Source organism: Delphinus delphis, chromosome 20, assembly GCF_949987515.2.
Source record: "Delphinus delphis chromosome 20, mDelDel1.2, whole genome shotgun sequence".
NCBI lineage: Eukaryota > Metazoa > Chordata > Mammalia > Artiodactyla > Delphinidae > Delphinus > Delphinus delphis.
Window position 1 is genome coordinate 58,486,734 of NC_082702.1, and position 27,843 is coordinate 58,514,576.

General features: G+C 63.1%; 2 protein-coding genes across 4 annotated transcripts; one reads left to right on the plus strand and one right to left on the minus strand.

Annotated features, from left to right (window-relative positions):
- Window positions 1-450: 450 nt before the first annotated feature.
- GALNS (galactosamine (N-acetyl)-6-sulfatase) lies at window positions 451-22,523 on the minus strand. Of its 2 annotated transcripts, none has more exons than XM_060000381.1 (15): window positions 22,010-22,517; window positions 21,672-21,915; window positions 15,798-15,921; window positions 14,999-15,073; window positions 14,388-14,490; window positions 11,803-11,946; window positions 10,972-11,038; window positions 10,764-10,891; window positions 10,377-10,516; window positions 8,667-8,770; window positions 8,245-8,381; window positions 7,557-7,659; window positions 4,472-4,593; window positions 3,831-3,948; window positions 451-1,367 (listed from the first exon to the last, which is right to left on the minus strand). In XM_060000381.1, exons 2-15 carry the CDS (start codon window positions 21,786-21,788, stop codon window positions 1,281-1,283), a joined length of 1,569 nt encoding a protein of 522 aa, XP_059856364.1. In that variant the 5' UTR covers window positions 21,789-21,915; window positions 22,010-22,517; the 3' UTR covers window positions 451-1,280. The 2 variants fall into 2 exon arrangements, with proteins under 2 accessions (XP_059856364.1, XP_059856363.1); XM_060000380.1 differs by lacking the exon at window positions 451-1,367 and adding an exon at window positions 1,380-1,810 and having other exon boundaries at window positions 22,010-22,523.
- TRAPPC2L (trafficking protein particle complex subunit 2L) lies at window positions 22,007-26,450 on the plus strand. Of its 2 annotated transcripts, none has more exons than XM_060000382.1 (5): window positions 22,007-22,083; window positions 23,789-24,015; window positions 25,014-25,179; window positions 25,317-25,396; window positions 26,243-26,450. In XM_060000382.1, exons 1-5 carry the CDS (start codon window positions 22,051-22,053, stop codon window positions 26,286-26,288), a joined length of 552 nt encoding a protein of 183 aa, XP_059856365.1. In that variant the 5' UTR covers window positions 22,007-22,050; the 3' UTR covers window positions 26,289-26,450. The 2 variants fall into 2 exon arrangements, with proteins under 2 accessions (XP_059856365.1, XP_059856366.1); XM_060000383.1 differs by having other exon boundaries at window positions 23,789-23,961; window positions 25,092-25,179.
- Window positions 26,451-27,843: the final 1,393 nt, after the last annotated feature.

A 27,843-nucleotide genomic window follows, 5' to 3' on the forward strand; every position in this document is an offset into this window, starting at 1 on the left:
CGCAGCTGTGGCCGGGACCCCAGGCCTCGGGCGGCGCGCACTGCCTCGCCCGCTCTTCTTCCCTCCCCGGCGGGTCTCGGCCGTGCTCTTGCAGCGCGGTGCGAGGCGGCCAGCGCGCGCACGGGGCGCACGGCGCACACACACAGCCTGGCCCTTTCCCCAGGAGCGCGCCAGTGCCTGAGGACCGGAGCAAGGAGGGACCCCGAGCAGGAGTGCGGTGCAGAGGCCCGGAAGGGAGCAGTTCAGAGAACCAACGGCCGGGGGCGGGGCGAGCCAGAGGCGGAAGCCCAGGCGTTTGTTGCCTGGCTCCCCCGGGACCTGCTGGGGGAGGGCAGCAGAGGGAGTGATGGAATGCTTGGCCTGGCCCACTCCAGCCCCCACCGTGGTACCCAGGGGGGACAAATTCCCCCAAATAGAATTTCATTTAAAAACAAAAGGCTAAAATGCCTGTTACTTTATTCTAAACCTGTTCTCTTCATAATTTCCCAAGTCTTACAACAGTACAGAGTTGGTGTGACAGTCTGCAGAGTGGAAACTCCACACAATGGAAACGACCCACGAGCCTTAAGGGGAAGTCCCTGGAGGCCGTTCACAGTCCTGCTCAGGCTCTCCTGATTTCGCTGGTGAATGGGCTCGTCCTCAAGCGCTGCCACCCTGGGCCCGAGGACGGGAGTGCTGAAGCGCAGGCGGGCCCCACAGTGTGCTGGGGTTGGGAGTCCTGATCTCCAGGGACGCTGGTGGCTTCAGCTGTCCGCGCTGGACTGGGGAGGCCTCGGCTGTCGAGGCTCCTCCGGGACAGGGAGGCCCTTGGCCTCCTCCCCCTTCATGTTCACACCCCTCGACCATGGTGGGGGGAGTACGCGGGGGAGGGGCGCTGGGGTATCCCCTGTGCACAGCGCCAAGGGGCAACACAGGATTGGCACGGCCGCCCTTGACACCAGGGCTGAAGTCCTGAGGGGACTGCAGGGGCAGCCACGGCGAGTCAGGCCCCTGGGTCCTGGGCAGAGCTCAGGCCCTGGAAGAGGCAGCTGGGAGGTAGCTGGAGCAGAGCGGAGGACATGAGGCAGGCAGCCTCCGGTTCAGGGGCTGATGTGAGCCTGCGGCTGTAGAGTCAGACAGGCCCGGTGGGCTGGGAGCTGACTCCAGGGCCGGGCTGCGTAGTCTTGCAGGTCCTGCTGCTGGCTACAGGTGCCGTCCGTCTGGCAGCAGTCAGGGCAGAGGGAGTGGGGGCTCTTGCAGCACAGGAGCCCTGAGGCTCCTGTCCTGAGCCCAAGCCGGTGCTAGTGGGGCCAGGAACACTTCTCTGGGACAGACTCCGGGGGCATCAGGCACTTCCCTAACTTCTCGCAGCCCGGGGGCGCCCAGTTCTGGGTAATGAAAGTTCAGAAAGGGGACATGCAGTTATTCCAAGCACTTGTGGACTCAGCACTTTCCAGACTCCTGCCCTGCCCAGGCCTGTGACCTGCCCCACCGCAATGGGTGGCTGCAGTGTGGAATCACCTGTCTCCACCTGGCTCGGAGGCAACTCAAGGCCTGAGGCCGGCACAGGAGACACTGCCCCACAGCAGCCTGGTATTAACAGGGCCTGCCTGTCACTGAAGGGGACAGTCCGCTAACTGCCCACACAACCTTGGCCTCCCGGTAAGCTCTACAGGTGGAGGCCTTGGTGCCCCAGGGAGAGCTGGCCTGCTTCAGCACAGGCTCTCCTGGCTGCACCTTCATGGGCTGACGTCCTTTGTGTGGCCATGATTTCCCGGCAGCAGAACAGGACACTCGGGCTTCCCTGGTGGTGCAATTGTTGGGAATCCGCCTGCCAATGCAGGGGACATGGGTTCAAGCCCCGGTCTGGGAGGATCCCACATGCCGCGGAGCAACTGAGCCCGTGTGCCACAACTACTGAAGCCCACGCGCCTAGAGCCTGTGCTCTGCAACAAGAGAAGACACCGCAATGAGAAGCCCGTGCACTGCAACAAAGAGTGGCCCCTGCTCGCCGCAACTAGAGAAAGCCCACGCGCAGCAACGAAGACCCAACACAGCCAATAAATAAATAAATAAATAAATGTTCCTTTAAAAAACAAGACAAGAAAAAAAAAAAAACAGGACACTCATGCCCCTGAGAGGGAGCCTTTGTGGCGCTGTCGTGTCACCTCACCCAGGAGGTGCACCCATCCCCCTAATCACCCTGTGGGGGGCACTCCCCCTACTACCGCCCCTGCCAGGGCCTGAGTCTGAATCAGAACATCAGCGCCAGTGAGAACCGCAATAAAGCCCTCCCCTGCCCTGAACAGCATCAAGTGGCCGCCCGGCAGGGCCAGGGTTAGATGAGGAAGCAGCTGCCAACCTCTGAGGCAGAGCAGAGGAAGGGGCCAGGTGCCTGCAGAAAACAGATTCTGCACCCAACCTGGGAGCCTGGGGGTTCAGGGAGGCGGGCTGCCCGGGCTGCTCTTGTCCCAAGAGCAGAGGTCGCTACCCAGAGTCCTCACCCGCTGGCCTGGACGAGCGGGTCCCAGGCAGAGTGCGGGGACGGGGGAGGGCTTTGCACGCTCGCGTGTGTTCGTGCACGCGCGCGCACACACACACACACACACACACACACGCCCACACGCGTCCACACACTGTTAAGTCCATGCACCTCTCTGGTGGCAGTGCTCGCTTCAGAGTCTGAGGCCAAGCCACGCTCTTCCGGGGTCCTCAGCTCACTTGGGGCGGGGGTCCCTGCTTTCTCCTGTTACGGGGTCGGCCGAGCCTCGACAATTCCTGCCGCGCCCAGCAGGTGGCGGCAGCACCCCGGCCGAGTCAGTCCCTCCCCATCTCCCCTACCGTCACTAAGACCCCTTTGGTCTCTGAGCCACCAGGCAACGGCTGCTACCTGCAGACTCGGCCCACAGGGCAGGCGTGACAGGAGATGGCGTGCTGGCGTGCGGACAGCACCGTGTCACAGAGGACAAGACAGGTTTGCAGGGGGCACCAGGGGCTCCTCGGACCCGAGGGGCCGCAGTGGTCCTGAGCCAGGGAGGCCCTTCTGCTCCAGTGCTGAGTCCAGAGGCCGGAATGCCAGCCTGGCGTCCTTCCAAGGGAAGGGGGAGGCCCTGCTGGCCCCCGCCCCAAATGTCTTCCCCTGTGAGCCCCAGATGTGGACAACAGCGACCAGGCTGCCCCACTGGCCCTGGCCAACGACCCTCGGCCGCCCCCAAGGCCACCGGCCCCCTGCTACACCTCACCGCTAGGGAATGCTTCCAACACCCGTGCGTCGTCCTCACGCACACCCATCACAGCCACCCGGCATCACTCAGGCACCTCCTGGCTCGAGGCAGCGGCTCCGCAGGCCCGGCCGCGCCCGCAGCTTCAAGGGGCTTAGCCGTCCTCACAACCGCCAGGTGGGTCTGGGGAATGGGGTGTGCGGGGCGGGGGCACTCACGGGCTGGAAGCCAGGCTAAGCTACTGGCTTTGCTCTGCGGGTTTTGGGGTGCTGCCGGAGCTTCTGCCGCGGGGACGGGAGACTGCCCATCTTTGTGGAACAGGGAGCCACACAGACTCCCCAGTTATGGGACAGACTTGTGGGTGAGCCCCCATGGAGTTGGAGGAGGCTGTGCTCGGAGGTGGCCCATGGGCTTGCTGCACCCCAGGCCATCTGCCCAGCCTTTCAACACCCACATCCCACATGGGGTTGGCTCGTCCTGCACCTGCAGAGGTACCAAGCGACCCCTTGCCACTCCTGTGAGATCGGAGACAGAGAAGCAGGAGGGAAGTGGAGTTCGTGCCTGCAGCAGACCGGTCAGCACTCACATGGCCCTGGGATGCCCCCCACAGCTCACGTACGAACCACTTACCATGACCGCCCGGTTGCACACATTGAGCTGCGGCTGTCCGGGGACCAAGGCCTCCTGGTGCTGCCGGACAACCGGGGTGATCTGGCGAAGGGCGTCCAGGTACTCGGTGCTGGCAATGCTGTAGGCGAGGGGCACCAGGTCACCGAGGTGGAGGGAGGGACAGAGCAAGTGGGGCAGCCCACCCAGGTAGGCCAGGGTTGGGGGGGAGACTGAGGAACAAGCCCCCCCCCCCCGGGGTCACCATCCAGCAGCCTCCCGGGAAGAGCAGCTGGGGCCCACACCTTGTCCCGCCCGCCCTCCCCGAGAGGCGTGCACCCTGGGAACCACCCAGCAAATGAGGGCTCAGACAGAGCCACGTCACGCCCAGGACAGCAGCTGTGACCCTTCAGCCTGCTGCCTGCAGGAACCACCAGGGCACCGCCCGGCATCGCAGGCGCCCTGAGCTGCAAAGGCTTGGCAATGCCCGATCTCTCCTCTCTCAGGGTCCCTTTTAATCCTCTGGCCCCGGTTCATTTCTCTCGGACAGGCTGGTCCTGCCCCAAACGCCCTGAGACCGCGTGGCTCCCGGGCCCTCGGCGCCCTGCTCGGTCGGCTGCACTCGCCCCACAAGGGGACTTGGGGCCCCGTAACCCCCGGCTCACCTGAGGGGGAACCTCTCCCCGGGGTCTCGTCCCAGGTGGAAGACCAGCGGCAGCTTAGTGTGCTCCTCCTGCGAGTGGGTGGTGACCCCTGACACGTTCTGCCCGGGGCAGAAATCCACGCCCTGAAACGACAGGCCGGAGCGCAGGTGACGCGTGCGGGGCTCGCAGCGGGCGGGCGAGCACAGCAAGACCGCGGATGCCGTGCTGTGGGGCGGAGCCTGCTTGCCACCCAGCCCCGGGCTGCGTGCCATCGGCCCTGTGTGCCGTCCCCTAGGGCTTCGGTACTTTCCTGGGGGAGGGGGTGGTGAGTCTCTAAAATATTTCAGTCCATCTTCTATCTAATTCCTAGAGCAAAGCTTTTCACGTCCACCCTATCTGCCTCGTGGCAGACGAGGTGCGCAGCGGTCGGCACTCCTCCAAGACTCCTTGGCCAGCTGAGGAGGCGGGACCGCAGGCCTGAAAGCCAGAGGAGACACAGGGGACCCGGACGCACCGCCCCCACCCTTAACAGGAGACGGAGCGTCTTCTCCACCAAGGCTCAGGTGTGCAGCCCTGCTCCGCGCCCTCCAGGCGGCCTCTGCCCTCGGGGTTCAGCCTTCGACGCGCGCGTGAGATGGGGTTCCCGCGCCAGCGTGTCCCCCAGGCTTGAAGGCTGCCCCCCCGGGGCTCCCTGACTTGGTTTAGGGAAAGGCCTGCTGCCATCTGGGCAGAGTGGGGCGAGGCCAAGGGTTGCCACCCCAGAAGCACTGGGGACCTCAGGGCCCCATAAGCAGCTGGGCACTGGTCTCCAGGCATCATGGGACACTGTTTACAGGGTCTGGAGCGGGGCCGTGGCGGGGCCCGTTAACCTTAAAACGGGGCCGGGGACAGAGACGTGCCTCCTGCCTCTCCTGCGGGCAGCGGTGCAGCCTGACGGCAACCCTCCCAGCACCCGCGGGTCTGTCCTGGACAGCCCGGCAGCGGAGCAGTGAATACCCTGCTTCTCAGTAGAGCAGGGAAGTGAGGAGCGAGATAAGTCCCAGTCGTCTGCCCTGAGCTGTAGACCCCTGAGTCAGCGGCTGCAATCTAAGCTGTGGAGAACGGACACCCAGGTGGGTCCCAAGTAAGTGACCTCTGACCTTCTGGGAGGAGACCAGCTGGAGAACAAAAGTGGATTTAACGGTGGGAGAAACAACCACGTTTAGCATAAAAATGCCGAGCAGTTAATGGAGAAGAATCCAAGTCTAGACAGAAAACACGAATTACCATTTGGAAGCAAATCATCAGCTATTTGATTAAGACGCCGCTAATTCGTGCAGGAGTTTCCTCTCACAGCCACTCTCGGGAGGGAGGACCTGCCCCAGGGGCAGCGCAGCTGAGCCCCACGCAGCCCAGCCAGGCAGAGGGGGCGCGGGGCGCCCTGCCCCAGCACAGCACTGGCGTTGGGAGGACGGGAAGGAGGAGGGGGGCGGGCGAGCCGTGCCCTTGAGCCAACGCTCGTGGATTTAGTGCAGAAATGCAGAAGGTCCCATGGACACACGGGCCCTCCCTCCTGCCTCGGTCCCCCGGGCCTCAGACGCCTCCTGAGGGGAGGCCACGGGCTTGGGGGTGATGGCGGCGCCAGACCTGGCACAGGGAGAATGCTCACTCCTCCTTCACCTCTGGTACCTGGTCAGGACGCGGGCAGGTGGGCCCACAGGCACTGGGGGGTCGGGGGGTCGAGGGGGTGGGAGATGCCCCAGACAAGGGTACAGGGGGAAGTTAACAAGGTCCCCTCGGGCGAACCCTGCACCTGGGGACCCCTGACCTCCTCAGCTAAGCCACGCCCCCAGCCTGCAGACAAGGCTGCCCCTCACGTGTTGATCGCCTCGAAGGCAAGTCTCCACAGAGCTCAGGGAGCTGTCGACGGCCACAAGGCCGCTGTCGTGGTTTCTGGGGCCCCTCCCGACTGCACACACCCCCTCCGCCTTACTGGTCCCTGCAGGGAGAGGGGCCATCAAAGCAGCGTGCGGGGGCCCCCTCCCCCGCCCCCAGCATCTGAATGGAACTGTGACCGTGCAGACCCACCGCAGGGGGCACCCCCCAGTGCCTGCACGCCTGCGCGCCTTGGAGAAGAGACGGCAGTTTTGCGCGTTAACCAGAAGCCCCACAGATAACCCTTGGGAAAGGGAAGCAGCGCTCCCCGCGGAGCCCTGCGCTCGGGTGTCCCTGCCGCGCCGAGGGGGCCTCCTGACGCTTTCCGGCCCCACCGTGAACGCACTCGGGTCAGCACAGGCCGTGCAGCTGGCTGCCCGCTGCCTGCAGACACGCTGGGCTCGAAGAGGCTCCCCAGCCCCTGTGGGCTCCGGCTTGGGTGGAGGCTGGGCTGACCACACCTGCCCTCAAGAGGCCCAACAGCCCACGGTGCGCGAGCGGTGGCTTCCAGAATGCCGGCGAACCCGTGCAGCTGGACGCAACGGGGACCCTCCGGGGTGGGGTGGGGAGGGCCCGGGGAGGGGCAAGGGCCGCCGCGCTGTCCCCAGGGGCCCTCAGGCGGGGCTCCTAGGCCCTCGGCCCCTTGGCATCTTCAGGGCGAGCCAGCCGCAGCCCTGCCCGTCGGGGTGCCGGGTGCTCAGGACAGCTCAGCAGTGACGGGACGTGGGGAGGCACAGGCTTGGCTAGGGGAGGGCGAGCGGGGGGCGGCCCAGGCACGTGGAGAGGAGGTGGTGGGCGGCCGCGAGCTGGGAGGGCCGAGTGGGGCTCCGGGCCTGGCAGGGGCACTCCACCGTCAGGACTGGGGGTGGACACGGGGAAGCAAACATGGCGACAGCGTCTCGGGGGGCCGCCGAGCACCTGGCCGGGCCAGTGGGTGGACGGGAGGGGAGGCCGGGGAGGTGCCGGGTCTGCCTGGGCCCCTGAGGCATCTGACCCGGGTTTGGGGCTGAGCGGCCCTGAGGCTCGTCTCCGGAGCCTGGGTGGCGCGGGCCAGGGTGGGTGCTGTCCTTGTGGCCACAGCTTGTCACCCCCAAGTCCCTGACAGCAGGTCAGCACGTGAGCTGGGGGCACACAGGCCTCCCCAAGGTGGGACGTGAGGGACGAGGCATTCACAGAGCCGGGACCGCCTCACCTGCCTGAACTCCTCCCAGGAATTGGTCCAGGTCCAGAAGTGGGCCTTGTACTGGCCACGGGTGACCGCCATCAGCGTGTTGCCACGGTAGTAGAATACCGGCCTGTCAGGGGGACAGGCGGCGTCGATTGAAAGGGTCCCCGGGCTGTGGAGGGGCCCCCTGGCCGCCCCTCATCCCCGGTGCTGGAGAGGCTGGCGGTGGAGGAAGGGGGTAGCACGCGGGCACAGCAGGCGGGCCTGTGGGGATGAGCATGGCGGCTGGCACCCCCTACCACCCCCGCCAGGGGTAGCAAGCTCTCATGCCAGGTTTCAAGACAGGAAAGAGACAGTGAGCCGTCCACTCCTGGCCGTCAGCCTGCTCTGGTTACACTATACACCCTTCAGAGTCCACGCCCCTTCACGGCAGCCTGGGAAACTCATTTTGTTTGAGCAAAACAGTAGCAGATCTTGAGCTGGAGCAACTGCCTCTGGACAGCGTCCCGGCGTGGAGCTGCGTGTAGGCTGGGGCCGGGCAGAGGGTGAGGGACGCCGCAGGGAGGAACAAGGCCTCTCCACCCCACCAAGCACTTCATGCCAAGACCCCCGGGTCTCACCTCCCCCTGGGCGAGGACACCTGCTTTGTCAGCCAGCTCGGCCCCGGCGCCAGCTGCGGGGCGCCGGGCGGGGCGAGTGCCCGGCGGGAACCTACCTGTCTGTCAGGCGGCCCTGGAGCATGGTGGGGAGGAGGTCCAGGCCGTCGATGGCCCTGTCCCTGGGTGGCTCCAGGCCTGCGAGGGACAGGCTGGTGGTGAAGAGGTCCATGATGCTGCCCAGCTGGTGGCTCACCTGCAATGGACGTGGCGCAGACGCGCTGAGGATGCCTGCCCTGCCCTGCCCAGATGGCGGCCAGGGGCCAGGTCCCCAGGCGTGCTTGCTGACGCCCACGCCCACGCGCGCACACACACACGTGCAGCCACATCCCGCTGCACGTCCACACACGCAGAATAGAGGCTTTCCCTGCCCGATGACACGTGCGTGGCAGAACGAGTGCAGGGAGCAGGCCAGAGAGGGCACCACGGCTTCACGCCCCAGGATGACTGCAGGGCAGCCACAAGGCCGGCTCTGACTCACCTGGCCGGCAGGGATGTGCCCGGGCCACCAGGCGATCGCAGGCTCCCTCATCCCACCTTCAAACGTGGTCTGCTTCCCGCACAGAAAGGGGCCATTGCTGCCACCTGGGGATAGTCGCCCATCAGACCACGTGCCTGAGTTCCCAGGGCCATAAACACCCTGCCGGGCACTCGCCCTCGGGACACGTCTGTCCACCTGGCTCCCCGCCTGGCCCTTTGGAGGTGACATTACTGAGGCACTGAGGCCGTTGTGGAGACAAAGGACCAGCCCTGGGGTTCAGGCCTCAAGTTCAAGGTCGGAACGCCTGGAGATGGCTCTGACCTAGAGCTGTGGTCATAAGGTCATGCCCCCATAGACCGCGACCACGCACACACACAGCACGTGGACATGTTAGTGAAAGACGTGGAAACGTTAAGACACAGTCCCGACCCCGGGCCTGGCAGGTGCCAGGTTCCCTAAATGTCACTGTGCACAAGCAGCTCCTGTGTGCCTGGGGTTTGGGGGTGCAGATCCCGTGTTTCTGACACGCCCTGCTCTGAGCAGGTGGTCCCTGAACCTGGCTGTAGGCGGTGCCGAGGGCAGACAGCCCGGTCCTGGCGAATCGCACGTCCCCGGCTCGCTGCCATGATGGAGGGAGGGACCCCCGAGCATGGGCCTCGCTGGTCAGCACAGGGACAGCAAGGGTCACAGGCCAGAGGCCAATGAGGGCCTACTTCTCTCCTGCTCCTGTCTCTCCAGCTGGGGGTGGGTACATGGATTTTCATTGTCTTGTTCTGCCCCTGCAGCTCCTTCTCGGCCGAAGCCAGTTGCGCTGTTCCTGTCCCTGGAGATCCCTGGGCCCCTCTGCCCCCAGGACACGTGGCTGTAAGGTCCCCCAGTGCCTCCCCAGACAGGGCCGGCCCTGTGGGGTTTCCAGCTGTCTGTGGCCTTCCTTCCAGAGCTGTCTGAGTGACTCAGGGCCCTCCTGGGGCCCAGCCTTTTTAAGAAGAAAGGGAAAAAGAGACATCACTACGGGGGTGTGAAACCCTCATAGGACTGTGAAACGCGGGCTCTAACAACCTCGCTCCAGCTCCGCAAGGTGGAAAAGCCTCAGGCCTGAGAGGCCTAGAGCCAGGGTCCTCAGGAGGACTGCAGGCTGGCAGGGACACAGACGGAGGGTCTGGGGGAGTGAGCAGGCCCCCCGCGCTGCGCCAGGGGCTCCGGCACTGCAGGGGAGGGGGGCTCGCTCCCTCCCCTCCCGACACCACCCACCACGAGGCCTGGGGGGGGCGCTTCCGAGGGGCGGGGTGGGCGCCAAGCCTGGGCCTGGCTGCCGCAGGGTCATCGCCCCCGTGGGAAGGGAGGCCCCCAAACACAGAAAAAGGGGCAGACGTGTCCAGTCACAACGGCCACTGTGTTACAGCTGAGATCAGAACGGAAACGCTGATAGGGGACGTTGCGGCTTCAGAGAGAGAACTCCGGACGCGACTGGCCCCAGGGCTGGCCAGTAGAGAGGCAGGACGCGGTGAGGGCCGCAGACTCTGCCTCCGCCTGCCCCACCGAGCTCTCCCTCCTGACCAGGCACCTGCCAGGCGGTGGGGAAGAGGGGCATCGGACCTGGGGGGCGCTTGCCGGTGTCTCTCCCTCCCCAAGGCTGAGCCCTTCACACTCGGCCCGGTGGAGGGCTGCTGGGGGGCCCCGGGTGGAGCCCCATCTGCTCAAGTCACCTGCCTTGTCTGGGCGCAGAAATGAGGGCAGCGCCGTTGTCGGACGTGAAGAAAACAAAGGTGTTCTCTGCGATGCTCAGGTCCCGGAGGAGGTGCAGGATCTTCCCGACGCTGTCGTCAATCTCCCGGACGGCGTCCCCGTAACTGCGGGAAGGAGGGAGCGGTCAGCAGGGGCCGGCGGCCTCCGGGACCAGAGGGCGGCCGAAGCCGAACCTCAGGGAGGGACGAGGAGGGGGCGTTCCAGTCGAGTTTCAGACGGAATCGGGGCAGAGGCACAGATGCTTCCCTCTGTCCACAGCTGACAGTGGTAGCGAGGGCCCAGCCTCTGGTGGTAACCAAGCACAGCAGACCCCCCGCCCCGGGGCCCAGGTCTACATGCCCAAGGACTCACCGCCCTCGCTGGCTGGTGCCCAGGAAAGGCCTGGAGGCATAAACAGGCGCGTGTGTCGCGTCGATGGCCCAGTGTAGAAAGAAGGGGCGGCGAGCTGCCTGCTGCCTCTTAATGAAATCCAGTGCTTCCTGAGGAGAAGTGCACACCGTCTTCCCCGCCCCAGGCCCACCTCCCACCCCAGAGCCGGGCCAGCCCCTGCTGTCGTCACCTGCAGGTAGATCTGGGTGAGGTTGGCTTCTCCGGTCTTCAGGTTAATTGGAAATTCCTCATAAAATCTGAAAACAGTACAGATCCAGGCAGAAGTCGGCCTTCAGGGCAGGAAAGCCCCCCCCTCCCCCGATTTCCTGGGCCAAGTCAGGGGCCTCGTTTACAAGAGAGACGGAAACGTTCACGTCAGAACAAAACCGGAGCCTGGAAGCTCCCAGGCCCGTCGGGGACCCACCGGGGTGGAGTCTGGTGCCCCGGTGACCCCATCATCTGGGAGGAGGGGAGCCCCGCCAATGAACAGGCAGGACGGTGCGAGAGGAAGCGGCCAGTCCACGGCCACGGAGGGCACGGCTAACGGGTGTGGGCATCTCTCTAGGGTGACGGAGGCGGTCTGGGATGGGGGTGCTGGGTGAGCTACACCTCAGCACTGCTGGCCCAGCTCTGTGGTCCAGTGACGTGTACTGCGCTTCCACCAGAACAAAAATAATTTAAAAAGGAAGAAAGGGAAGTTAGGCCAGACAGGAAAGACCAGGGCCTGCCTGCAGCCACCCGATGGCCAGACCAGGTCGGTCCTGCAGCCGATGGCCCCCCAGACGGTGGCTCGGAGCGAGGCTGACCGTGCAGAGCGTAGCCCCCTCAGGGCACGGGGCCCAAACCCCGGAAGCCAAGTGACGCGCCTCGCTCTGGGGAGCATCCGGGGCTCCCAGCACCTTTCCTGAGACAGTCAGAAGCCCCCGGACGCGGGGCTCTTGTAAGTCAGAGGTCACAGCACAAAGTCTGGGCAGGACGAGGAGCTGGCGGGTGGGCAGCAGCAGTGGGCGGGGCCTGTTACCTGCCAACCATCTCCCAGTCCCGGTACACAGGGATGTTGGGCCTGGCCTTGTTGTCATAAGGTCCAAAGTGACAGTTGGGGGATCCAAACCACTCGTCGAATCCGTGCTTCAGGGGGTGGAACTGAGGCCTGTGGCCCAGATGCCTAGAGAGAGGAACCCGGGGCACTTCAGGGACCGCCGCACGGGCGCCCCGGAGCTCCAGGAAGCAAACACCCTCGCTTTCAGAGAACAGCTCAGGAGACAAGGCTCCAGCCAGCCCCAGGGTGTGCTGAGCCCGGGTGCCCCGTGGCCTGGCCCCCCTGCCCGCACAGTCCACCCAGGCGACAACCGAGGGGCGCACATGGGGACGGTGACCAGGTCCCATGAGCGCGGCTCACTGCCCCGGCGCCCTGGGCAGGAGCCGGACGGGACGAGAGGATAACACGGCAAGGTGCCTGCGGGGCAACGGCCCAGCTGTTACCGGGCTCGGACCCGCCCCCTGCTCCCACCCGGGAGCCCCTTCCCCGCAGGTGCGTCACGTCGGGTCCTCTCGCCAGTGGGAGGGTCTCTCTTGAGAAGGCGCAGCTTAGAGAAGGGGTTTCGGGGTGAGGTTCCTCCTCCCTGGGAAGCAGACAGGTTTCTTGGGGTCACGTTTGCAGAAAGCCTCTCGCGGCCAGCATCGCCGGCGCAGCGCTGGGGGGCTGCACCGGGCCAGGCCGACTCCACGTCACCGTGAGCTTGCCGCACAGCTCGCTCACTCAGTCAGGTGGATGCGGCCCGAGGCAGCTGGGCAGGATGGCGCCGGAACTGAGCTGGCCGGCAGCGGAGTCTGGGCGCCGGTAAGTGAACCTCTCGGTGCCCCCTGCTGGTCCCGAAACACTCTGCCTCCGCCGGATGGCTGCCCGGCTTCTGGAGCCCCTGTGCCGGGGGCACCCGCACGGGCTCTGCCCCGAGCGCTGTCTCTGCAAAGGAGAGCCAGCTGCGCCCCGTGCTTCCTCTCTGGGCCCGCAGCTATGACGCCCCCTCCATGCTGGACACCGCTGGGTGGGACACTCCTCGTCCTGCATCCTTCAGCCCAAACGGCCTTCACGAAACAGAAACACCCACGAAGGTCCGGCTCGTGTGAAGTTGTCAATTCCAGGTGCTGGTCCCAGGGCAGCTGCGGGGTCAGTACTGCCTGCCAGCGAGCTGAGTGACAGCACGTCGAGCCCCTGGGACTCAGGGCAGCCTCTCGCGGGAGTCCAGGCTCCATCCATCCCAGGCCTTGGTTAGGCTGACAAAATCCGGATCCGTGGTGCTGGGGCCCGAGGCTGGCTGTCAGGCAGTCACGGCCACGGCCACCAACACCCCCTGCGGCTCTGATGGGACCCTGCTGAGACCAGCACACCCACCTGGCAGAGGAGGGACCGAGCCCCCTGCCCCGGGCCTCCCAGAGCCCGTCATCCCATTGGCCATGGCCGCCCTGACCCCGGCTGGTCCACCAGCTCTGCGTCCACCTCCCTGAATCCATGGAGCTGCCTCTCCAGGCCCTGCCGCGTCCCTTCCTGTTCCTGAGTCCGCCCATCTCCGGAGCTCATGGGGACAGGCTCCCACTCCAGCTCTGGCTGCCCCGTGTCAGTGACCACGAACGGGAGGCCCCTGGACCGGGGCAGAGCCGCCAGGCTGGGCAGAGAGCGCCGGTCATCGCAGGGGCTCCTCCTTCTGCGGGCGCAGCCCTGGCACGGCCCCGGCGGGCCTCGTAGCCACCCTACCGCCGTCTCCCGGGCCTTCCCGGCACTGCTGGGCCTTGCAGGCTCCCACATCCTGCACCCTCGTCAGCTCTGCTGTGCAGCCCCCACCGCCTCCAGGCTCGACCGCTCGGCCAGCAGGACAGCTGCCAGCCCCTCTCGGGGGTGAGGAAGCAGCCTCCATGTCCTTGGGTTCCCTGAGGACTCCTCTCCCGGTTTCTGCAGATCCCCCATCACTAGGACTGTCAACTGCGTGGGGCAGTGGTCCCCAAGGGGCGCAGATGAGGTGCTTGCCCTCGAGGTGGTGAGTGCCATAGGGGTCAAGGCGAGAGGGTCCAAAGCACGGCAGCGGCCGAGCAGAGACGATCAGGGCTGGAAGTCAGGGAAGGCTTCCTGTAGGAAGCAGGCTTGGTCTCCAAGGGCTCCAACACGCGGGAGAGGAAAGAGGACATCCGACCTTCATATCAACCTCTAGGGCTGCGTACTCAGGCATCCCCGGGGAGTACAGCACGACACGCGTGTGACAACGTGATCTTTCACGATCACTTGATCCCGATGATTCCACACCACACGACCGTCCCCATCCCTGCTTGCTTCTTGGTTTCATCACCAGACAGAGCCGCTTTGCTCGCTGGCGTGTCACCGTGACGGCACGCGTGTGCAATAACATGGCTCCTTTGGTGCTGCCGTGGCAGCCACCACCCCAGCCTCACCACGGGAGGTCCCACGGGCACGGCCACAGCAGTTTTTAAAGGGATGCTTTGGACATCTTAGCGGACCTGGAATTCAAGGACTCTACTCCCACCCGAGGGGCTCCCACTGGGCAACGTGAGTAAGGAACCCGCTGGGTGAGCCCAGCAGGCAGGTGTGGGACTCACCACTTGCCCACGATCTTGCTGGTGTAGCCGGCCTCCTTCAGCAGCTCCGGCAGCAGGAGCTCTGAGTCCGGGATGCCGCCCACTATCTCCTGTGGCGTGTAGGCTGGTGGAGCAATGCACCGTGTGAGCCGGCAGGGTCGAGCGGCAGAGCCCTGGTCAGGGCAGCACCACCCGGGCACTTTGCAGGTCTTCCGGCGCTCATCACAGCCAGCACCATTACCAGAGCGAACAGGCAAACGTGCCCCCGAGGGGGTCTGGACGTCAGGGGTCAGGGGTCAGGGGAGGGCCTGCCCCTGGCGTCTCCAGAACTCGGGCTCTGAGACCACACCTTCCTCCAAGGGCCCCTTGAAGCCCCACTTGGTCGGGGAGCCCACCTAGAGCCGGGCCGCCCCCGCCCCTGGGACAGGGCGGGAGCCAGCCCCACCCTCACCGTCCTCCCCATTCGCCCAAAACACATTGTTTCTGATGGAAGCTCTGCATTCTGTTTTAACATGAGTTACGACCCAGACAGAAGCCTCAACCCTGGGCGACAAGTGCGCCCGGGAGAAGCCAGGTCACCAGAGAGGACAGGCGACAGACGCCCCCTCCCTCTGCCCCAGGGCACAGCCTACCGTTCCTCGCGTGCCCGTTGGTGGTGTAGAAGCCACTGCGGATGGGCAGGCGTCCGGTGAGCAGAGCCGCCCTGGCTACGCGGAGGGGACACAACAGAAACATGGGTCACGCGTGCAGCCCGAGGCCAGCCCTGTGGTACCCGAGTCCCCGGCAGCCACTTGAGAGCCGGGTGGGAGCACAGCTCCGCAAAGACCAGCAGCGGGGCCGGACGCAGCTCCCCCTCGCTGGCTCTCCAGCTCCCGGGACAGCCCACAGGCCTCCTCAGGTGCCGCCCCTTGCGGGGTCGCCTCTCGTCCTCCAGATCAGAGGTTCTCCCCCCTGCGAGGCCACTACCCCCCCAGCTGGCGATCCCTTCCCCGGCTGAGCACCTCCCCCGAACCAGCCGCGACACTCAGCTCCGCGAGTGAACAGCCGCCGGCACCGAGGCGGCCGCTTGGGCCTCAAACGCCCGCAGAGGCTCCGAGCACTTGGCGGCCTCTGGTGGCTCCTGATGGCCCCGCGCTCCCCAGAGCATGGAGCTCAGGTGCTCCCAAGCACCAGCATCCGACAGAAGAGGCCGCAGCCCGCCTGCCAGCCCTCTGCCCCTTGCAGGAAATGCCGGTGGAGCCGACACCCAAGTCAGGGCTGCCACCCCCGAGCTCCGTGCCCGCACCCTGTGCCCCTTCTGGCCTACGCATTCCCCGCCTCCCCACCGCGCCTCAGTCTCCGCGCTCCGTGCCCACCCCCCTTGTGTCCCCCCGCCCAGCATGCCCTACGCCCGGCCCCACCCCCTGGTGGCCTGAGCAGGCCGTGGCTTACAAGGGGAGCACAGGGGATTGGCCGTGTAGAAGTTCGGGAAAAGCATCCCTTCCGCAGCCATCCGGTCCAAATTCGGGGTCTCTCTGGAAGGTTCTCCGTACACCCCGAGGTCGCCCCACCCCATCTGCAGGAAAGAGCGTGTGCAGGTGGGATGAGAACGTAGCCGGAGCCGTGGCCCCCAGCGCACCCCAAGTGCGGCAGGTGCGCGGTCAGCGCTCCCCGGTGCAGATGCCCAGCGCCCACCTCCTCCCGGCCCGGACGCCGGCCCCACGTGCTCACGGGGCACCGGCACCAAGACACACACCTCTGCCTTCTGCACAGACGAGAAGGCCGTCCTACTCTGCGGTGTGAATTCACACTTAAAGACGGTGGCCAGGCCCCATGAAGCTAACCCGGTGAGGCCCCGAGGCCCGCGGTCCTCCCGAGCTCGCTGTCCCGAGAACTGGGCCGGCCGGCACCCAGGCGCCGCACGAATGTCCACAGCAGCAGGACTCCCGACTGCTCAAAAGAGACAGCCTTTGTCCATCACTGATCAACAGTAGACAGATGTGGTCCATCCATCCAGGACCGGGGTGAACAGCAGCCTCCCGTTTATGTCCACTCAGGACCGGAGAACGTAACCATACTTGGAAATACGGACGTAATTAGCTAAGATGAGATCACACTGGACCAGGGTAGCCCTAAATCCAGTGACTGGGTCCGTGTGAGAAGATGGGACACAGAGACAAGACAGACACACAAGGAGAGGCCAGGCCTCCACGACGGAGGCAGAGACTGGAGGGTCGCAGCTACAAGCCAAGGAGCACAGGAGCCCCCGGGAGATGGAGGGGAGGGAGGACCCTCCCTCGGAGCCTCCGGAGAGACTGGCCCTGCAGCCCCTTGATTTCAGACTCTGGCCTCCAGGACTGGAGGAAACAGATTCCTATTCCAAGGCACCAAGTCTGTGGCCACCTGTTAGGCACGAGGGACCTGATACGCACACTACGGACCACTACTCGGCCGTAAAGAGGAACGAGGTGCTGACACTCACGAAAACAGGCTGCTGAGAAGCCGGTCAGAAAAGGCCGCAGGGTGTACGATGGATGTGAGACGTCCAGAACAGGCAAGTCCACGGGGACAAGGCAGATGGGTGGTTGCCAGGGGCTGGCGGAGGGGGAGGAGAGTGACTGCCAGTGGGAAAGGGGTTTCTCTTCGGGGGGTGGGATGTTCTCAGCTACCGGATGGGGGCGCTGCACAAGCCGGCGCACGTGCTAAACACCACCAAACCGCACGCTTTAAAATGTTAAAAGGGTGAATTCGCGTTATGTGCGTTGTGCCGAAATAAAACCCGCCAGGTGGTGAGGTGGGTTAGCACGGGGACGGATGGACGGACAGACAGATGCGAGACAGAGCAGGCAGAGTCCAGGCGGGGCGACAGGTGTGCACTGCGACACCCTTTCAGCCGCACGGGCGTTCGACAACTTTCATCCTAAAGCGCTAAAGAAATACCTGAAAAGAGCAACGGGACGTGACTTTGTTCTACGACCCAACGCATCCTTCTGCGGCCAGCGGCGTGGGGCAGGAGTGACCCCGACAAACTGATTCCCCTCGGCGCTGCTGGCGGGCGCGGCCCTGCTTCCCCTCTGGATTCTCTAGACGCGCCAGCCCCCTCCAAGCTGGCTCTCCTTCACCGGCCGCTCCTCCTGGAGGGGTGGAGTGGGGGGAGGGCGGGGATGGGGCTTCTTCCCGGGGTTATGAAGATGACCTACAGCTGACCGTGGTGACAGCTGCACGACGCTGTGAAGGTGCTAGAAACCGCGGAATTGTGCCCTTTAACTGGTGAACTGTGCATGGTGGACACTGCATCTCCGTAGAGTGCCGCTGGAAAGCGCAGGCACCTGGGGCTGCAGCGGCCTGGCCGTGCCTGTCTCTCTGGGGCCCCTTAAAGCTCTCCAGACTCACGGGCCACGGCCTGCCAGCCCACAGCAGGCTCGGCAGGTCTGCACGGAGACGCTGGGGAGAGCGGGGCCGGCGCGCACGAAGCTCGGGGAGCCCCGGGTCACACGTGGGGGCCGAGCATGCAGGTTTGCCCAGGATGGTCACAGGTAGGTGTGTGGTCTGGCTGTCATCATTCATGCCCCCTGCACCGGGCAGGAGCTCACACGGCGCCCTCTCTGTCAGGGAGAGCCAGGAGGGGGACACGTCCCCTCGTCTCCCGGCCTTCGGCCCATCCTGACACTCAAGTCCCAGAGCTGCCTGGGGGCTTTTGCCCTTGGACTGTGCAGTGTGTTCTCAAAGACCCTTCCAGCCACAGAGTCCCTTTGGAGATGGTTTATCTTGAAATTACTGAAAAGGCTTTTCTGTTCACCACAACAGGAGCTGGAATGAAAGTTGCCCCTGGAGGGAAGTGCGGCCGACAGGGGCAGGAAGTGGAGTGGAAGGCACGAGGCTGAGGCTCCAGGCCTCTCCCTGCTGCCCCCTCTCCCCGCACCCCACGGGGCACAGGCAGGCTGCCGACCCTCACCCCCAGGCCAGGTAGGAGGAGCAGAGAGAGGCAGAGGAGCTGGGTCCACTGGCACCACCCAAATCCCAGCCTCCCAGGAGGGAGGTGGGGCTCGGCACCGCAGCACGTCTGCATAAGCGGTTTAGGCACAGGGAATGCTGGGATACTCCCCAAACCCAAGTTCCCAGATGGCGGCCAAGGGCCCACCTATTTACAGGTGAGCCTCTCTGAGGCCTGCAGTCACTGGCCTGCTGTGTTAGCTCCTTCCTGCTGAATCAAGTTCTATTATCACTTATCGGTAGGCTTTCTTGGCTATAAAAATAGGGATGTTAACATCCACCTTGCACGGCTATCACGGCTTCCATGAGACCGTCCTCCACGGCACCCTGGGCAGGGTCTCCCACAGAGTGTGAAGGATGTCTCCCCTCTCCCACGTGATCGCCCACCCGCGCTCCCAAGGCAGCTGGAACCCGGGCCTATGGTCCTCCTCCTGGCCTCGGCCTTGCCATTACTCGGTGGGAACTTCAAGACTTCTGGGCGTAACTAATGAGAACATAGCACAGGGAACTCGACTCAGTACTCCCTGGTGACCTAAACGGGAAAGAAATCCAAAAATGAGGATATATGTATACGTACACCTGATTCACTTTGCTGTACAGTAGAAACTAACACAACACTGTAAAGCAACTACGCTCCAATAAAAATTAAAAAAAAAAAAAGACTTCTGGGCAATGCAGGGGCCACACACAGCTACGAGGAATTATTACCCGTGCGTGTGTCCACATCGACACGTGTGCGAGGCCCTGGAGGGTCAGGGCGGGGGCACTGGATGGATGGGCCCACCGTGGGCACACAGGGGCTGGCCTCTGTGCAGCCTGGCCTTACCCTTCCCAGTAGCCCCAGGGCGTCCTCCTTAGTCCTGTTTTACAAGTAAAGAACTGAGACACAGACGGCACTCGGGCCCAGCCGGGCAGGAGGGAGCTCTGTCCCTGCGCCCCGGCCCCATCACCCATCAGCCTTGGAGAATGGAGCTTCTCAGCCTCTTCTAAATTCTTCCACAAGTTGATGCCTACCAGGGCCTGCGCCTCCTGCCAGGCCTGATGACCGCCTGGGTGAGGACGCAGAGCTGGGGGGCCTGAAGCCTGTCTAGTTGGGAGAGCCTCGGCCCCCACTTCTGCTAAAGTCGCTTTGAGTGTGTTTCCTGTCATGCGCTGACCAGGACAGAGGTCTCCCCGACTTCTCTGGGCTTCAGCTGCCAAAGAACCCCAAAGTCACAGGAGGAAGCCGCAGAGGAGAGTCAGGGCATTGGGGCCTCCTGGCCCACTGTTCCTGTTTCCTGGACCCACCCTGGGCACCCAGGCAGACGGGCCCCTGGGTCAGCCCCCCTCGAGTGAGACGTGCCCAGTGCCGGTCCCCCTCCACCACTCAGGGCCTCCGACAGAGCCCAGCGGCCCCGGTAACGGGCAAAGAGAAACAGGTGGGTGTGGGCACAGGTTGTACTTTCTGTAGCCCCATAAATCCAGAAAACGACCATTTCAACCAGCCTGCAGCATCGACCTTCACTAATGAACTGTCACCTTGGAGAGAAAGGGAGGGGCAGAAATCGGAGAGGCTAAGTGCTCAGCAAAGCCTTGCTTGCCCCAGTAATTCATGTACTTAAACAGCCTTCCTGCCCAGGAACCTCAGCTTTGAGAAGGTTGACCCGCTGACACAGCGAGCATTTCCAAGACCCACGTGTTCGTCACGACCAAAGTTTCCGTACCAGCCATTGGGGCGGGCTCCGGAGGAGAGGAGCTTCCGGGTCCCTGCGGAAGCCGTCCTGTCTGAACAGTTACGGGTAGAGAGAAGCACGGTCTGCGTCACCTCTGGGCGGAGCCACCATGGGCGGGTTTCTGCGATCTTTTCCGGCTTATTTGAATGTTGGTAACTTTTTGCAATAAAGAATTATTTTCATAATAAAAAAGTTACATGAGATATATTTTATGTCTTTTTCTTGTACTAGGTCTTTGAAATCCGAGCGTGTTTTTTACACACAGCACCTCGCAATTCCGACCAGCCAGGACCGCCCAGCAGCCACGTGAGGCCCGTGGCCTTGGTCCAAAGGCTCCCGGGAGTGTCTCTGCTGGTCTTTTGGGGAACTTTGAGCTATTTTTACTCACAACACTTCTGACACCAAGTGTGTGTGGGTGCGTGACCACAGCAACTACTTCTCTGGCCTCTGGGCACCGGCTGGGAGTGCAACAATTCAGCTCCGTCTGACTACCTACCTGGACCTGGCATCTGACCCCACAGGTCAAGGGCTCAGCCCCACAAGACTGCCCCCACTTCACATGCCAGGCCCACATCCTGGGCCTCCTGTAAGTCAAGGCTCCCACAACCCACCCCCACTGCTCCCAAAGTTGGATAATTTGCTAGAACGGCTCACAGAACTCAGGGTGGCGCTGTGTTCACTATCACCTGTTTACTATCAAGGATACAACTCAGGGACAACAGGGTGAGGTGTCGGGGGGACTTCCCTGCCCTCTCTGAGCCCTTCCACGTGTACACCGACCTGGAGCCCTAACCTTCCAGTCACGCCTTGGCCTTCCTGGCGACCACATCCTGAAGCCATCCAGGGCCCCCCCCACAGACACTGGTATCACTCCGGGTTCGAGGGTTTAGGAGCCGTATGCAGGACCTCTGCACTGCCTCAGCCCTCAGGACGGGGCGGAGGGGAGGCCCAAAGGGCCGCGGTCTCCCCACAGCTCAGGGGCAGCAGGCACCTGAACCCAGGTTTGCCTGCGTCCCCACTTTACCCCAACGCCCCACAGGGACTGATTCCAGAGCCTCCATTTCACTCCCCAAAAAGTGCCCCCCAAATACAGTCCCGCTTCCTTGGGAAGGAGCACAGGGACCAAGTCGCAAAGGAGGCGCGAACAGCACGGCTCTGTGGGAAGGGTTGGCCGCCGCTGTGACCAGGGTGGCCTGGGGCTACACACACACCCATCCGGGGACACTCCTACGGTTCCCAGGGCAGGTCCAGCAGGCCAAAGGTAGCGGGGAAGGCGACTTCCAGGGCGGGCAGGCAGGCGGGGTCTTAGCCAGCTCTGCACCGCTTCCCTGCCACCCACACCCCCAGCAGTGGGGGGCGGCAGGCGAGAGCAGGGGTCCTGGGGAGGTGGTCCTCACGCGGCCAGCATCGCAGCACGCCTGAGGGGCAGCGGAAGGAGCGGGGGAGGGAACAGGACAGGAGGGTCTTCTCCTGGCCCGGCCTGGACACTACACCTCACTTAACCCTCACCCACGAGCCAGGCTGCGGCCTGCAGGGCCAGGCGCGACCCCCACACCGCCGGCCGCCCCCAACCCCGCCCGAGCGCAGTCCTCCCGGGAGCCCGGCCCACACCCGCACTCACGTCGTCCATGAGCAGGAGCAGGATGTTGGGGGGCTGCGGGGCGCCTGTGGCCCCCAGCCCCGCGGCGCTCAGCACGAGAAGCAGCCGCCACCTCGTCGCCGCAGCAACCGCCGCCATGGCAACCACGCCGAGCGCCACCGAGCCCCGGAGCGGCGGGAACCGCCCGGCCCGGCGAAGCGGGCGACCCTTCCGGCTGGGCGATGGGGCGGGGCCATGCCGGCTGAGTGACAGGAGAAGCGGGGCCCTGACCGACAGAATGAGAGGTGGGGCGGGGTCAGACCGGCTGAGTGACAGGGATGTGACAGGCGGGTGGGGCGGGGCCTAGCCGGCCGCATTACCGTCGTCGTCGTCACGTGACGCGGCCTGTCGGGCTCCCAAGATGGCGGTTTGCGTAGCGGTGATCGCCAAGGAGGTGCGTACTCCGCCGGGCAGGCCCGCTGCAGCGTCAGCCTAGCTCTCCGGTTCCCCTCCTTCCCTGCCCCAAGGGCTCCGGAGGGTGGGCCCGGGGGCTTTGCCGAGCGTAGGTGGCCAGGGGCGGGCCCGGCGGAGGCGCCGCCCAGACCTGCACCTGCCGCTGCCGAAGCGTCACGGGCCGGGTCTTCCTCTTCCGTGCGGGCCGCCGCTCCGCCCAGCCCCCCGTCCGCGGGCTTTGTGGTTTCCTGCTACCGAGTCTAGGCGTCCACTTCTGTCCATCCTGCTCGGCCGCGCGCTCCCAACGGCCAGGCCGTCGACCCCCGGACGAGTGATTGTTTCCTCTCCGCTCAGCAGCCACAAGTCAGACCGTTGCACACCTCTGCCTGGAAGCCTCAACAGTGGCTTCTCATTGCCGTAGGATCATGTCCGAATAATCCCCTCCCCGTACCACAGACACGCTCCACTCCAGCTGACGGACTCCCCCGGCAGGCTCTGCTCCCTCACGTCTGGGCCTCTGCACCTGGAACCCCTTCCTCCTTCTCCCCCACCCCTGTCCCCTCCACTGGCCACCGAAGATTTCACTTTCTCTAGAAAGCTCTTTCTGAATCCTGAGATTGGGCTGCGTGGCCATCCACGCGCTCCTACTGCACGGAGCCGTGGTGTCCGCCCCGGCCTTTTGAAGACTAGGCTTCTGCGGCGGTTTTCCCGTGAAGCTCTTGTTACGCTGACTTCCGTCTTATCACTTGCTGCGTTATTTGTTGGTGGGTTTGTGGACTGTCTCCTTCATCTGTCATCTCCATCAGGGTAGGGACAGCGTTGTGTACACTATATCTGTGCAGTGCCAGGCCTGTGGGAGCCTGGGAAGACGCTGTTAACTCCAGGGTTAGGTTGCTCGGAAATGGCCCTGCAGAGATGGAGGTCTGAGACAAGCCTTGACGGGTTTAGAGGGAGCCTGCCAGTGCCTCTGAGACTGCAGGAGCTGGAGTGTTGGGAAACAGCCAGTATGACGGGGCCAGGAGGAGGGCACGTGCTAGGATGGGGCCCTGCTCAGAACGTGAGTGACAGGCTGCGCTCAGACCCACTTCAGAGGCGTCTTCTCTTTTCTGCCCATCCTACCCATGCCCCTTTGCAGACAGTATGAAAACCTCCTCAGATTAGATTGGGTGCCCTGAAGGCAATGCCCACGGCAATTTGAAGGATATTTTAAAATTTATTTATTTATTTATTTATTATTTATTTTCGGCTGCGTTGGGTCTTCGTCCTTGGGTCTTTTTTGCTGCGCGCGGGCTTTCTCTAGTTGCAGCGAGCGGGTTGCTTCTCTTGTTGGGGAGCACGGGCTCTAGGCGCGCAGGCTTCAGTAGTTGTGGTGCGCGGGCTCAGTACTTGTGGCTCGCGGGCTCTAGAGCGCAGGCTCAGTAGTTGTGTTGCACGGGCTTAGTTGCTCTGTGGCATGTGGGATCTTCCCGGACCAGGGCTCGAACCCGTGTCCCCTGCATTGGCAGGTGGATTCTTAAGCACTGCGCCACCAGGGAAGTCCCAGTTTGGAGGATTAGGCAGTGGGTTTTGGGGAATGAGAGCATATTCCATGGCTAATTGGCACTTGGCCGATCTGCCCTCCTGAGTGCCCCGTGGCCTTGTTTTCCAGGCCAGCGCACATGGGGTGGATCCTTGTCACTTCAGCCGCTGTCATCCTTTTCTTGCAGAATTACCCTCTTTACATCCGCAGTGTCCCCACGGAGAACGAGCTCAAGTTTCACTACATGGTGCATACGTCCCTGGACGTGGTGGACGAGAAGATCTCAGCAATGGGGAAGGCCCTGGTGGACCAGAGGGAGCTCTACCTGGGCCTGCTGTACCCCACAGAGGACTACAAGGTGTATCCTCGCACCTGGCAGTGGCTTCGAGTCTGGGGATTCCCTGCAGTCGCAGGGTGCGCTGTAGCATTAGGTCCCCCTGAAAAGCATCTCGTAACATCACTTGAAAAGAAAAAAGATGCAGGCTTTTGGCCAGTGGGGAATTAGAGCAGCTTGAGGACACTTAGGACCTCACACCCTTTTTCTTTAATTAGGAGGATAATGTGGGAGCAGCCAGGCTTGAATTGCCTTGTGACAGTCTCCACCTGTCCCTTGGGTTTGTGGAGGAACTGGGGACTCTCTGGCTTCATGCCGTCTCAGCGGGGCCACCACCTCCTGAGCAAGGGGTCATTGTTCACGCATCTTTTTTTTTTTTAGTATTTATTTATTTAGACCGCACAGGGTCTTACTTGCAGGATGTGGGATATTCCTTGCAGCGTGCAGAATCTTTAGTTGCGGCATGTGGACTCTTAGTTGCAGCATGTGGGATCTAGTTCCCCGAGCAGGGATCGAACCCCAGCCCCCTGCATTGGGAGCGTGGAGTCTTAGCCACTGGACTACCAGGGAAGTCCCCACTCATCTCTTTGCCAGGCCCGGCCCCACCAGTCACTGTAAGATCTTGACAAGTCCTTGGGACAAATGGCTCAAAACCTATGGAGTTCAAAGACATTCCCACAAGCAGTAACGAGCTCGCCCAGTGTCACTGCCCGGAGCCACTGTTCCGCAAGATGGAGTGGCCTTTAGAGGTACAGGTACCTTAGGCAGGATTCGCCTCATTGTGCAACCTCTGGTCTTGCAGTTAACCCTTCCCAGCTGGGAACTGATGCAGAGAGAAGGCGAGGTGCCCCAGGGTTTGGGCAGGTTGCCCCGGGGCTTGATCATGATAAGGCCCTCTGCTTCTCCAGTAAACACCAGAGCTGTCTAAGGAAGTGTCCATCACACCTGCTGCAGTCCTGTGTCCTCCTGGCACTGTGGGAGTGGCCCAGCCTGGGCCACTTGCTGTGATGCAGGTGTCATGCTTCTGCAGAGGAGCTTAGCAGCCGGAGGACATGCACAGATGGCCTTCCTCTCGCAGGCTCTGCACGGTGATGCCGTGCTTGGGGTTGTCACAGAGTCCCCGCATTAAGAGCGTGTTCCCTAACCAGCTGTGCAGTTACGGCTACGTGACCAACTCTAAGGTGAAGTTTGTCATGGTGGTGGATTCCTCCAACACGGCGCTCAGAGACAACGAGATTCGCAGTGTGAGCGTGGGGGCCGGTGGGTGCGCCTGGCCGCTCGGTTTTCCGTCTTTGTTCAGAAATGCTGAGAAGCCCGAGCGTGGCAGCGGCTGTGTGTACTTACACGTGTGAATTAAACACGTTGTTGGTTCTTGTTCCAGATGTTCCGGAAACTGCACAACTCCTACACAGACGTGATGTGCAACCCCTTCTATAACCCGGGGGACCGCATTCAGTCCAGGTGGGCGTGGCGCCTTCTCGGGTAGCCCCCGCCTTGCTGAGAGGCAGCGATTCTGAGAGGCAGGGAGGGAAGGTCTTTTTAAGCGACGGGCACTGTCCGTCTAAGGCAGCCATTCTGAAGAGGCAGAACCCTGTTTTTCCAAACAAACGCTTCCTTGGATCTCCAGGTCAGCAGAAGGGGAGTTGGGGCGCGGGGGCCGCAGAGCTTGTCCATCTGGTCTCCCAGGTCGGCCCAGCAGGTCCTGGGGTGCCTCCCCAGATCCCAGTGAGGGCCCAGGCATGTGGACAGGAGCCTCCGGGAGAAAACGTCCTCCTGTCGCTGCCCGATTTTGTCTTTGACGTTGAACTTAGACGATTAGGAAGTTAGGGTGCAGGTGTCTTCCAAATAGCCTTCAGGTAAACACAGACCTAACATCTGGATGTCACAATGATGCTTCCCAAAGAAGCATTCATGAGCACGTGCTCCAAACCTGCTCTGGGAATTCCCTGCATCCCAGACACAGTTCCCAAGGGGTTTCTTGTAGCCGCCCGGTGACCCCAGCCAGGGAAGATGACCCCTTCCTCTGCTGCCTTCCCTCAGTGGTGACAGTGTGTCTTGGGTCATCCTGGGTGCCCCCCTCCCCGCCCCCCCCCCCCCCCCCCCCGCCTGGAGACCCAGCAAGGGCAGCACCGTGGGAAACCGCACAGGAATGAGGTGGGACACTCAGATTCTCACCGCCTGATGTGGCGGCATGCATGTCCTGGCCTCAGCCAGTTTTACTCACCTGGACCTCAGAGACTGACATCTCTGCCAGCCAGGGATGGAGGGCCTGGGTCTGCTTCTCTGATTGTCTGTTTCTCTTTGCAGGGCCTTTGATGGCATGGTGACGTCCATGATGATACAGGTCTGTTGAGGAGAGCTCTGCAGCCCGTGGCTGGAAGGAATCGTTCTGTGCATAACTGTGTTGTTCAGATGTATCTTTATCTCTACTTGTCTCCTCTTGGGTGTCATGGACGTGCCACTGGGGGCAGGGCCTCATGCACGGTGCCTGTTGACTAAAGGTCTTGTGAGATCAGGTTTGGCTTTTTCCTTCTGCGTCAGCAGAAGGTTTAACTAAAGACAGTTTAGGGACTTACCTGGCGGTCCAGTGGTTAGGACTCTGCGCTTCCACTGTAGGGGCCGCAGGTTCAATCCCCGGTCAGGGAACTAAGATCCCGCATGCTGCACGGCATGGCCAAAAAACAAAAGGAAGGAGTTTATGTGGACTTTCCAGGGATAGAGCAGATCAGGGACCAGACAGAGCAGGAGCTGTTGTCCCCACTAGGCACGAAGGGGCAGGGGGAGCCGGGTGGCAGGAGCTCTCAGAGCTTGGAGCCCAGAAGAGGCTGCGAAGGGAGGGGCAGAGGACCCGTGGGCCGGCCGCCCCCTCCAGTGGCTCAGCAGGTGGGCTAATCTGGAGGGGTCCGCCTTCTGTGCCCAGAGCCGGATTAGAGGGGCACGTGGGACGGCCTGCACACCTTCCCCCGGCGGGAGGGCCCTTCCTCCTTCTGGTCTGGCCCGGCCCTGGAAGGCCACCCTCCCGAGACCGTGTGACTACAGCGTCCTCATCAGCTGCTGCTGGGCATCGAACGAGCAAAGTGCAAGAGTCCCCTCCTGCCTGTTAGTGCCCTGAGGTTCCTGAGGGCCCGGGGCCGGGTGGGTGTTGGGAGAGGAGCCCCCTTCCCTGCTGACCCCCAGGGCCCTGCGCAGGCTGTGGAAGGGGCGCTTACACTTGAGGAGGGGCTGGTGTCATCAGATTTCCGCCTTCTGCTGCCCCAGAAGCCTGCTCAGTCAAGGTTGATCACAGTTCTAACTGACCACGATTGAGGCCACGGCCCCTTCTGGGATCAGGTGACCCAGGTTCTAGTGCACTTTGTCATTTGGTGACGGCGTCTCTGAAGTGGAAGAGGCCCTCCTGGGCCTGAGCCACCTACACAGTCTGCTCTGTGTGGTCTCAGCGTGGCTGGCTTCCTTGATCAGGCACCCTAAGACACCACGAGCCCCTCCTGCCCCCTCAGTCACTCTGGAGAGGGTCTCTGACCAGGAGGAAGGTAGGAGGGTGGCTCAGACCCACTAGGAACAGGGAGGCTGTGAGCCGTGAGCGTCGTCGGCCCAGGGCTGGAATTGGGATGCACTCTGCTCGTCTTTGGGTTTCCTTCCCTTCCTTTGAGCACAGAAGTAAACAAACAAAAAACAGCTCAGAGTGTGTGTTAAAGACACACGTCCCGGGCTCCCCCCCACCCTGCCTCGCCTGCCACAGGTGGAATTGCAAGACCTAGAAGAGGGCTGAGAAGTGCGACCAGCAGGTGCTGGTCTGATGCAGGCCACCCTCACACGGGCTTCCTCCCCACCGTCCATCCTCAACTTTCTGGTTGAGCTTTCACTTAGTAATCTCTCCTGCCTGAGTGATGGCTGAGGCAGGGACTACA

What these genes read in the sequence shown, in the direction of transcription:
- GALNS (XM_060000380.1), bottom strand. Translation starts at nt 21,788, where the DNA reads ATGGCGGCGGTTGCTGCGGCGACGAGGTGGCGGCTGCTTCTCGTGCTG. An exon ending in GGCACCAGCCAGCGAGGGCG is followed by an intron (nt 10,517 to 10,763) that starts GTGAGTCCTTGG and finishes TCCTTCCCGCAG; the next exon opens with TTACGGGGACGCCGTCCGGG. An exon ending in TGTGCAACCGGGCGGTCATG is followed by an intron (nt 1,811 to 3,830) that starts GTAAGTGGTTCG and finishes CTGCATTGGCAG; the next exon opens with GCGGATTCCCAACAATTGCA.
- TRAPPC2L (XM_060000382.1), top strand. Translation starts at nt 22,051, where the DNA reads ATGGCGGTTTGCGTAGCGGTGATCGCCAAGGAG. An exon ending in TAGCGGTGATCGCCAAGGAG is followed by an intron (nt 22,084 to 23,788) that starts GTGCGTACTCCG and finishes CTTTTCTTGCAG; the next exon opens with AATTACCCTCTTTACATCCG. An exon ending in GAGACAACGAGATTCGCAGT is followed by an intron (nt 25,180 to 25,316) that starts GTGAGCGTGGGG and finishes TTCTTGTTCCAG; the next exon opens with ATGTTCCGGAAACTGCACAA.